A 12,018-nucleotide genomic window follows, 5' to 3' on the forward strand; every position below is an offset into this window, starting at 1 on the left:
GTAGCTTAGGGAACAAAAGGAAGCTCTTATTCTGAGGTGTTTTAAAGAAAATTAGCTAAAAATCATGCTTTTAAAAACTGATTCTAAGATTACCTAATTATAATTAAGATTTTGGAATTGAATTTAGGAGCTGAGAGGTAATGTTGCAGCTATGTAGGACCCTGGTCAGACTCCACTTGGAGTACTGTGCTCAGTTCTGGTCGCCTCACTACAGGAAGGATGTGGAAGCTATAGAAAGGGTGCGGAGGAGATTTACAAGGATGTTGCCTGGAGTGGGGAGCATGCCTAATGAGAATAGGTTGAGTGAACTCGGCCTTTTCTCCTTGGAGCAACGGAGGATGAGAGGTGACCTGATAGAGGTGTATAAGATGATGAGGGGCATTGATTGTGTGGATAGTCAGAGGCTTTTTCCCAGGGCTGAAATGGTTGCCACAAGAGGACACAGGTTTAAGGTGCTGGGGTGTAGGTACAGAGGAGATGTCAGAGGTAAGTTTTTTACTCAGAATGGTGAGTGCGTGGAATGGACTGCCGGCAACAGTGGTGGAGGTGGATACGATAGGGTCTTTTAAGAGACTTTTGGGTAGGTACATGGAGCTTAGAAAAATAGAGGGCTATGGGTAAGCCTAGTAATTTCTAAGGTAGGGACATGTTCCGCACAACTTTGTGGGCCGAAGGGCCTGTATTGTGCTGTAGGTTTTCTATGTTTCTATTTTAAGATCTAACAATTCCCTAATTTACGTATTAATATTTAAAGTTGCAAAATTTGCTCTATATTTTATTGGCAGAGATGGTCAGAATGCCTTCTTAACTAATTTTGAGTGTGATTCTACAATGTGTTCATGTAATAATTCAGAAAAACTCAGTGGTTACCTGCATATCTGTTATTTTTACAGTTCGGCTCTGCTGTAAAGCTCCCTGGCAGTGGAGGGGCAGTAATTGGTCTGTGCTTGAATCCTGACAACCTGGTATGTTTATCAATCTGGACTAGTTTCTGGTGTTACCAGACAAATGAATAATTGAAGTAAACTCTCTTTCATTTTCAGGAGTATTCAAAAACCAACATGTATCACCAGTTTAATGCAACAGTTATATTTGAATTTAGTCAGAGAGCAGTGGAAAAGTACAGCACAGAAATAGGCCCTTTGGCCCATCTGGTCCATGCTGAAAGCATTTAAACTGCCTACTCCCATCGACCTGCACTGGGACCATAGCCCTCCAAACCCTTGCTATCCATGTACCTATCTAAACTTCATTTAAATGTTGAAATTGAGCTCACATGCACAACTTGTGCTGGCAGTTCATTCCACACTCTCAGGACCCTCTGAATGAAGATATTTCCACCATAAACCCGTCACCTCTGGCTGTAGTCCCACCTAAACTCGGTGGGGAAAAGCCTGCTTGTATTTACACTATCTAAATCCCTCATAATTTTGTATACCTCTATCAAATCTTATCTCAATCTTCTACGCTGTATGGAATAAAGTTCAATAGGTTTCAAAGATACATTTAATGTCAGAGAAATGTATACAATATACATCCTGAAATTCTTCTCCTTCACAAATGTCCACGAAAACTGAGGAGTACCCTAAAGAATGAATGACCATTATATGTTAGAACTCCCCAGCTTCCCCCTCCCATGCACAAGCATCAGCAAGGCAACGACCCCCTCCCCCACCGGAAAAAAGATTGGCACCTTCCACCAAACACTCAAGCGTGCAGCAAAACATCAGTAAAGACACAGACTTGCAGTACCTCAAAGACTATTCATTCACCTGGTACTTTGACATACCACAGGCTCTCTCTCTCCCTAATAAGGGAAAAAGAGGTGTCCTCGTTTCATAGCGCGAGGGGAGACATAACAAAACGACTTGCTGATCTATTGTGTTAAAAGTCTATTGTGTTGCTTTTTCCGGGTCTCTGGTCTCACAGCCGGCAGTCAACTCGCTGCTTTCAATTTTCCTTGTACTCCCACGACAAATCAGGTGGCAGCAGCAGCCTTGAATCCACCTAGATCCAGAGCCAGGAAAATCTGGCATGCCGAAGATGCACTAATCTTCCAGGCCGTGTCCTTGGCATATTGAAAAGTGGCCGGTCGTGAGGCCCTGAGAGTGGGTCCCATTTCCGCAAAGAATCTAAGTCAGCATGTAACTCCAGGTCAAGGTCTTCAAAAGAACCCTGAAAGGGGGGGAGAAAAGAGATATCAAAGATAGAAATAGAGCTGTTTCCAAAGATGCATGCAAAGGAGTCGCCATTAGGCGCTTTTATTCTCCTAGCTCTGCCCAGCATCCTAACCTAACCTATTCAATCTTTCCTTGTAACTCAGGTCCTCCAGACTTGCCAATATCCTGTAAAATTTCTCTGTATTCTTTTAATCTTATTTACATCTTTCCTGTAGGTAGCTGACCAAAACTGCACATAGTGGATCTTGAAGGGTCTTGGCACAAAACATTGACTGTTTAATCTTTTCCATAGATGCTGCCTGGTCTGCTGAGTTCCTCCAGCATTTTGTGTGTGTTTCCCACAATACTCCATATTAGGCCTCACCGACATCTTATACAACTTCAGCATAACATCCCATCTCCTGTACTCAGTACATTGATTTATGAAGGCTAATGTGCCAAAAGCCTTCTTCATGACCCTGTCTACTTGTGACATCATTTTCAATGAATTATGGACCTGTATTCCCAGATCCCTTTGTTTCACCACACTCCTCAGTGCCCTTCTATTCACTGTGTAAGACCTACCCTGGTTGGTTCTACTGAAGTGTAACACCACACACTTGCCAGCATCAAATTCCATCTGCCATTCTTCAGCCCATCTTTACAGCTGATCCAGATCCCTCTGCAAGCTATGATAGCCTTCCTCACTCTCCACTACACCCCCAATCTTGGTGTCGTCTGCAAATTTGTTGATCCAGTTGATCACATTGTCATCCAGATCATTGATATAGATGACAAAACAACAATGGACTCAGCACCGATCCCCTGTGGCACACTATTAGTCACAGGCCTCCAATCAGAGAGGCAACATTCTACTACCATTCTCTGGCTTCTCCCACAAAGCCAATGTCTAATCCAATTTACTACCTCATCCTGAATGCCAAGCAACTGAACCTTCTTGGCCAACCTCCCATGTGGGACCTTGTGAAATGTTTTGCTAAAAGTCCATGTAAGCAACATCCACTGCTTTGCCTTCATCCACTTTCCTGATAATTTCCTCAAAAAAACTCTAAGATTGGTTAGACATGACCTATCATGTAGGAAGTTTCGCTGACTGTCCTCAGTTAATATCTATCTAAATACTTGTATATCCAATCCCTTAGAATCCCTTCCAATAGCTTTCCCACAGCTGATGTCAGATTAACTGGCCTATAATTTCCTTGTTTATGTTTAGAGCCTTTCTTAAACAGCAGAACAACATTGGCTATCCTCCAGTCCTGTCGCTAAGGATTTAAATATTTCTGCTTGGGCCTCAGTAATTTCTGTACTCCCTCCCACAGGGTCCGAGGGAATACCTTGTCAGGCCCTGGGGATTTATCCACAGTAATTTGTCTCAGGACAGCAAACATCTCCTCCTTTACAGGGTCCATGAAGTTGATACCTCTTTGCCTCACTTCTGTGTTCATCTCCTGAGTAAATACTGATGCACACAAATGATTTAAGATCTTCCCCCATCTGTTTTGGCTCCACACATAGATCTTCCAGAGGACCAAATTTGTCCCTTGCAATCCTTTTGATCTTAACTCTGTAGAATCCCATAGGTTTCCTCTTCACCTTGTCTGCTAGAGCAACTTCATGCTTTCTTTTAGCCCTCCTGATTTCTTTAAGTGTTCTCTTGCATTTTTTGTACTCCATAAGCACCTCATTTGTTTCTACCTGCCTATACTTTCTCTTAACCAGGCCTCAATATCTCTTGAAAACCAATGTTCTCTACATTTGTTATCTTTACCTTTTATTCAGATAGGCAAATGCAAGCTTTGTACTTTCAAAATTTTACTTTTGAAGGCCTCACACTTGCTAAGTACACCTTTGCCAGAAAATAGCCTGCCCCAATTCAGTATCTGAACCTGCAGACCTGACCCATCTTTTTGCATATTTAATTAAAACTAATGGAATTGTGGTCACCAGATGCAGTGTTCCCCTACACAAACTTTTGTTACCTGCCCTGTCTCATTCCTTGATAGCAAATCCAGTATCACACATTCTCCAGTTGGGACTTCTACGTACTGATTAAGGAAACTTTCCTGATTAAGGAACTTGCCGCACATGACAAACTCTATCCCATCTAGTCCTTTTACTGTATGGGAGTCTCAGTCAATATGTGGAAAGTTAAAATCATCTACTATAAAAACTTTGTTTCTTGCAAAAGTCTGCAAGCTCTCTACAAACTTGTTCCTCTAATACCCTAAGACTGTTGGGTGGCCTGTAATATAGACCCATTAACGTGGTCATAACCTTACTTGTTCCTCAATTCCACCCATAATGTCTTAACACTGCCGTGACATTTTCCCTGACTAGTAATGCCACCCCTCCTCCTTTAATCCCTCTTAATTCATCGTGTCTAAAACAATGAAACCCTGGAATATTGAGCCACCCCTCCTGCAACCAAATCTCACTAATGGCTACAATATATTAGTTCCAGGTGTTGATCCATGCGCTGAGCTCATCTATGATGCTTCCTGCATTGAAATGTACACAACTTAGGACACTAGTCGCACCACACTCAACCTTATAATTCCTGACTTTGTTTGAGGTCCTAATGACATCTGTCTCTGCAACCTCTCCACTAACTGTTCTAGCACTCTGGTTCCCATCCCCTGCAACTCTAGTTTAAACCCCTCTGTGCAGCACTAAGAAACCATCTTATTAGAATATTAGTCACTTAATAAACAAAATTTATAAAGAATGAGCAATAAATGATGGCCAAGCCAGTGATGAGCATGCCTTGAGGATCAAATAAAAAATATTCAGTACTTTGTATCATGAAAATCTCTTCACCATGTTTGAGAGTGGCACAGTAGCAAAGTGGTTGGCATAACTCTATTACAGTGAGACGGGTTCAATTCCTGATGCTATTTGTAAGAAGTTTGCACGTTCTCCCCGTGACGGCATGGGTTTCCTCTGGTTGCTTCAGTTTCCTTCCACATTCCAAAGACGTATGAGTTAGTCGGTTAAGTGGTCAAATGGGTGCAATTGGGCAGCGTGGACTCATTGGGATGGAACCTGTTGCCATGCTGTATCTCTAAATTAAATAATGAATCCCTTGCAGTTATTGTTCTGTGTTTGTTTTTAACTCACTTTAAAGGAGGTCACATTAAGTTGCTTTTGTGTGTTTTCATATTCTTTGTAGGTTGAACTAAAGAAGGCTTTCCAAGAAGCTGGCTTTGTGATCTGCGATGTTGTCCCATATGTTCCTTGAGTTTTATTCAGTAAATTTCAGAAGACATTTTCTAATGGGGAAATAGTTTTAAGAAGTCTGCAATAATCAGCTTAAATCACAGAACTGAATTACAATTTGTGAAGTTATTTTAAATATATTTAGTATTCAGCCTGTATTTCTAGCTGCAGTGCTTGTGTGGAATATTGCTCAAATAACTAAAAGTTAATTTGCTGCAACAAAAAGATCATTGAAACTGATTACTTAATATATAAAATTTCCCAATTTCATAAGTTTTTTTCCAGTATAACTTTTGGGTAGCCTCCATCAATTACAATTTTTAAATCGACTACAATTAATATGCAGTCATAAAGCCAAGTTTCAAAGTTGTAAACTAAATATTTTAGATTTTTTAAAAAATTTATTTTTATAAATTATAATTGAACCCAGAGACTGGATGGTATTCCTTAATGAAAGTTTTGTAGAAATTTTCTTGTATTCTGACAACCAGTACCCACAATACAAGAAAGATGATAATGTCTCCATCTCTTGATCTTCAATAAAGCTGCTGTTTTAAAACGTCTTTGAAGTTGACTGTTGCTAATGTGTTCAGTAAGCCTTGGGTAATCTTGCTGCTACAGAGCTTCAGTTTTTGACTTGGAGTGCTGTCTGTGTATTGTTTGTACATTTCCCCCCATAACCATACATACTTCTCCCAGATGCTCCTGTTTCCCCAAAATATATTGGTTGATAGGTTAATTGCCCAGTGTAGATTACCACCCGGTGCAATTAGGTGATAAAAGAATCAAAGGGAAGTTAATAGTTATGTGAGAGAGAATTGGTTACAGAGAAATAAATAGGGTCGGGGTGGCAAGGATGGAGCTACCATTGGCATTGTTCTGAGAGTTAGCATAGAAACATTCAAATATAACTTATTGTATACGATTTTATGGCGGCACTCTTCATTTTTTGTTGTTATTAATAACAGGTGATTATTTTTGTTTGGTATTCAGATGTCAAATAGTAAGATGAGCTGCATTTAGTCATTGATTTTTAAAAAATATAACATTCTTATCTGTATTTAAATTGGATAGCTTTTAACAAACAATTCTACACTGATGTACTGTAGCAAGACAAGGATTGTGTAGTATCAACCCGACTCACTTACAAGTATTTAAAACCCACTTTTGTTGTACAAGATTTTTCCCTATTTCACCTGACATCTGTGACAATAGGAACTTGGATGTACCCTATTACCCTACACATTTATCTTGCTAAGCACAATCTGACATGCAGTTTTTATTTTATTAAGAACAGTTGAGGGAGATACAAGAGACTGCAGATGCTAGAATCTGGGGCAAATAAAATCATCACCCTCATCTTTTGTACTGGCCATCTTTTCTCTCCAGTCTTGGTCTTGATGAAGAGACTCAACCTGAAACATTGACAACTTCTTTCCCCTCCTCCACAAATATTGTTTGACCTGCTGTGTTCCTCCAGTATTTTGTATTTTGCTCCTTGGCTTGGCAGAACCCAAAAATCTGATTCCATATGCATCAGAACATGGAATGAAATAACACACAAAAGATAATGTGGTCCTATGTTCCTGTGATGGCTCTTTTGAATGAGCCAGTCAATTAATACTAGTTCTTGTCCTGTAGCTCTGTAAATACTTATTAGACATTTTGCATAATCAGAATAATATTAAAAGGAGGAGACCTAGGTAGTAAACTTGTATTCTACTGTATTCAATGGCATACTTGCTGTTTCAGTATGGCTGTAACATCCATTAGTAACTGGTCAAGTGATAAATGTTTTATGTGTTTTCATAATAGCTCAAAGTAAATTTATTATCAAAGTACATGTATGTCACCATATACAATCCTGAGATTCATTGTCTTGTGGGCATACTCAATAAATCCATAGAGGAATAACCACAATAGAATCAATGAAAGATAGATAGATACTTTATTCATCCCCATGGGGAAATTCAACTTTTTTCCAATGTCCCATACACTTGTTGTAGCAAAACTAATTACATACAATACTTAACTCAGTAAAAAAAATATGATATGCATCTAAATCACTATCTCAAAAAGCATTAATAATAGCTTTTAAAAAGTTCTTAAGTCCTGGCGGTAGAATTGTAAAGCCTAATGGCATTGGGGAGTATTGACCTCTTCATCCTGTCTGAGGAGACCGCACCAACTTGGGTGTTCAGCCAGTGCGCAAAAGACAACAAACTGTACAAGTAATAAAAAAAGTAATAATAAATAAACATTAAATGTCAAGAGCATGAGATGAAGAGTCCTTGCAAGTGAGTCCATAGGTTGTAGTCCAATCCCAGACAAGAAAAAATCTGCAGATGCTGAAAATCCAAGCAGCACACACAAAATGCTGGAGGAACTCAGCAGGCCAGGCAGCGTCTATGGAAAGAGTACAGTTGACATTTTGGGCCGAGACCCTTCATCGGGACTGGAGGGTCTCAGCCTGAAATGTCGGCTGTACTCTTTTTCATAGATGTTGCCTGGCCTGCTGAGTTCCTCCAGCATTTTGTGTGTGTTCCTTAAGTTGTAGGAACCTTTCAATGATGGGGCGAGTGAAGTTATCCCCTTTAGTTCAAAAGCCTGATGGCTGAGGGGTAATAACTGTTGTTGAACCTGATGGTAAGGGTCCTGAGGCTCCTGCACCTTCTGCCTGATAGCAGCAATGAGAAGACAGCATAGCCTGGGTGGTCTGTGATGATGGATGCTGCTTTCCTGTGACAGTGTTTTGTGTAGATATGCTCAATGGTTTGGGAGGACTTTACCCATGAAGGACTGGGCAATGTCCACTACTTTTTGTAGGATTTTCAGTTCAAGGACATTGGTGTTTCTGTACTGGACTGTGATGCAGGCAGTCAGTATACTCTCCACTACACATTTATAGAAGTTTGTCATGCTGAATCTTTGCAAACTCCTCAGGAAGTAGAGGCGCGGCTGTGCCTTCTTCGTAATTGCATTTACATGCTAGGCCCAAGACAGATCCTCCGAAGTAATAACACCGAGAAATTTAAATTTCCTCACCCTCTCCACATCTGATGAGAACTGGCTTGTAGACCTCTGGTTTCCTCCTCCTCAAGTCAAAAATCAGCTTCATGGTCTTGCTGAGTGTTTGTTGTTATGGCACCAACTCAGCCAGATTTTCAATCTACATCCTGTATGCTGATTCATCATCACCTTTGACTTGGCCAATGACAGTGCTGTTTTTAGCCAACTGGAATACCAAGTTCAAGTTGAAGTTTAATTGTCATTCAACTACTGTACATGAATTTGACCAAAATAAAACAGCATTACTCCAGGGTCAAGGTTAAAAACACAGTACTGTACCAACAGTCACACACAGCACAAGACACATATAGCACATATAAAATATCAGTAAAATACAGTCACACACAAAAAAGTCCTGAGTCCATGAGTATTGCAGAAGTCTGCAGTCAAACGCAATACAGCTCATCTTCTGCTAAGTGAACAGTGGGGGCAGCACTAACTTCAGCTTGGACACCATGCCACACCGCCTCCGGTGGAGCACTACGATTCCTGGGCAGCTGTAAACAGGTGACACCGCAGCCTGAGGCCAAGTCCTCACTATGCCAGAAGCCATGCATCTCCCCTGCTGCCCACCAATATATCAGTGAATCAGACTTGCAGCATTCCACATTAATAATGTCCAACAGGGTCTTGCGATTACAAGAAAAGCAACTAAGATGATCGTTCACTGTTAGACTGCACACCAACTCTGCTGACGCCTTCCTGATGTAGGCAGTAGCCCAATCTTCAAGTCCAGCTCTTTCAGTTCCTCTGCCAAAGAGCAACTCGTTCTTGGAGTAGTCCTGCAGTACTTTAAGTTATTAATGTCCAGCAGGGGCTGTGATCATAGAAAAATAAGTTTAAAAAGGACAATAACATATTTGATTGTCCCCATAGAAGCCAGTGTGATCGAATGTGCCACCATCTTACTGGAATATGGCACTGGAGCTGTGCTTAGCCACACGGTCAGAAGTGTAAAGTGAGTAGATCAGGGAGCTAAGCACACATCCTTGTGGTGCACCTGTGCTGATGGAGATTGTGGAGGAGATATTGTTACCAATCCAAGCTGACTGGGTCTGCAAGTGAGGAAATCGAGGATCCAATTGCACAAGGAGGTATTGAAGCCAAGGCCTTGAAGTTTATTAATTTTGCTTTGAAGATAGTACTGAATGCTGAGCTGTAGTCTATGAAGAGCATCCTGGTGTATGCATCTTTCCTGTCTAGATGTTCCAGGGTTGAGTGAAGAGCCTATAAATTGGCATCTGCTGCTGCTCTGTTGTGATGATAGGCAAATTGGCGTGGATCCAAGTCAATTCTCAGGCAGGAGTTGACATGTTTCATCACCCATCTCTCAAAGCACTTCATCACTGTGGATGTAAGCACTATTGGACAATCATCATCGAGGCAGGCTACCACATTTTTGGGCACCATGAATGATGCTTGAAGCAGGTGGGTGCCTCAGACTGCCGAAGCAAGGGGTCGCTGGTGAAACAGGTGACATGTTGTGGACAACTTACAAAGCTTAGAAATATACTACTTCTGAACTACTCTCACTGCAATCTGCAGCTTGTAATTTTCTTTTAAGTAATGTATTTCTAAACATTCAGTCTTAATGAAATAGTGATTTCACGATCTTCTGAAGGACTTGGCAGTCTTAACTCTCAAGCATGCAAGTATGGCACTATTAAGCAGGTACATCACCACGGCATGCAGGTATGGCACTATTAAGAAGATACATTACCACAGCTGAAAGAGAAGGAGGAGTGGACTCCAAGCCATACTGAAATGCTGCGGAATGAAATTTCCTGTACCCAGTATCTTGTTAGCAAATGTATTGGTGCTAGAAAAAATAATTGGGGATCTAAGGGCAGGATTGTTGTATCGGAGCAAAATGAGGTATTACTGCCTTTTATGTTTCACGGAGACATGGCTCATTCTGGACATGCCAATACGTCAGTAATAAGTCATAACTGAGGGCTTCTCAATACACAGGATAGACCAGACTGCTGATTTGGAGAAGGCAAAAGTTGGGAGGTCTGTGTTTCATGATAATAAAGTCATAATAATGAAAATTCTGTCTAGTAGAGAGCATACCAGCAAATATTAGGCAGGGCAGCAATAGAAGTGTAAACAAAGTCCTAATTATCCAGAAGGAAGAGAGAAACCTCTTGGGAGGGAGGTTGGCTGAAAAAACTGGAAATAGGAATATGGAGTAACAGTAAACAATTTGGTTAATCTACAAAGAAATGCAACAATGTCTACTGACACTGCCTCAAGCAATGGACTTTTCCCCAAAATGCATTATTTATTATTATTGAATCTGTATCATGAATTGGATATAATCTAAATTATGTTTAAGGTTTACCTATCAATTTTTAAATTGGCTTTATGGTGGGGCCAAAATGGTTTGATATGGCAGTTTTTATTTCTATACGAACAAATGACCATTAAGTCCAAAGTGGAAAAAAAGGCATGTATGATGCTTTTTTTTTAAGTCTGAGCATCTCAGAACATTTTACCACCAGGAATTGTAATGAAGAAATTAGTAAAATCTGATCTGTATCTCAATTTTGTTTTGATTTGGATTTGATTAAACTATTAATCTCAATTTTAGCAAAAAAAAATATTATTCATGGAAACTTTCATTCCAAATTGATATTTCTCCGGAACACAAGAGATTCTGCAAATGCTGGAAATCAGGAACTCAGCAGGTCAGGCAGCCTTTATGGAAATGAATAAACAGTCGAAATTTCAGCTGAAACCCTTCATCGTGACTGGAAAGAAAGGGTTAAGATGCCAGAATAGGATGGCGGGGGGAGGAGAAGGAACACAAGCTAAAAGGTGATAGGTGAAGCCAGGTGGGTGGTGAGGATGAAGTAAGAAGCCGTTAGGTGGAAAAGGCAAAGGGCTAGAGAAGAAAGTATCTGATAGGAGAGTGGACCATCAGAGAAAGGGAAGGTGGAAGGACACCAGGGAAGGTGATAGGCAGATGAGGAGAAGAGGTAAGATACCAGGGTGGGGAATAGAAGAGGAGGGAGGAAAAAAATACCAGATGGAGAAATTTATATTCGTGCCATCAGGTTGGAGGCTACCTGAAAGAATATGATGTGTTGCTCCTTCACACTGAGAGTGGCCTCATCGTGGAATAAGAGGAGGCCATGGACCGACATGCTAGAATGGGAATGGGGATAGGAATTAAAATGTTTGGCCATTGGGAAATTCCACTTTTTACGGATGGAGCAGAGATGCTTGACAAAACAGTTCCCCAGTCTACATCAGGTCTCAGCCATGTATCAAGAACATCAGATACATCAGAGACAACCTTAAAAGATTCACATGTGAACTGCGCCTTGCCTGGAAGGACTCTTTGGGGCCCTGAATGGATGTGATTGGGCAGATGTAGTACTACTTCCCCCTTCCTTTTCTGTCCTGATGAAGGGTTGTGCCCAATACTTCAACTGTTTATTCATTTCCATAGATGCCGCCTAATCTGCTGAGTTCCTCCGGCATTTTGTGTGTGTTGCACTGATATTTCTCCATTTGTGAAACAGTACTCAAAACATCCTGCAGGAAA

The 12,018-nt window shown here is 40.8% G+C and overlaps 1 protein-coding gene across 2 annotated transcripts in view; it reads left to right on the forward strand.

Moving 5' to 3' along the window:
• The window catches only part of gkup (glucuronokinase with putative uridyl pyrophosphorylase), a 79,184-nt gene extending 73,225 nt beyond the window's left edge, over nucleotides 1-5,959 (forward strand). For both annotated transcript variants that reach the window (XM_073030010.1, XM_073030011.1), the window contains 2 exons: nucleotides 894-965; nucleotides 5,350-5,959. In XM_073030010.1, coding sequence (XP_072886111.1) covers nucleotides 894-965; nucleotides 5,350-5,418 — 141 coding nt within the window. In that variant the 3' untranslated portion in view covers nucleotides 5,419-5,959. The remainder of the gene's footprint in view (nucleotides 1-893; nucleotides 966-5,349) is intronic.
• Nucleotides 5,960-12,018: the final 6,059 nt, after the last annotated feature.

The sequence above is a fragment of the Hemitrygon akajei genome, chromosome 26, assembly GCF_048418815.1.
Source record: "Hemitrygon akajei chromosome 26, sHemAka1.3, whole genome shotgun sequence".
In the NCBI taxonomy this organism is placed as follows: Eukaryota; Metazoa; Chordata; class Chondrichthyes; order Myliobatiformes; family Dasyatidae; genus Hemitrygon; species Hemitrygon akajei.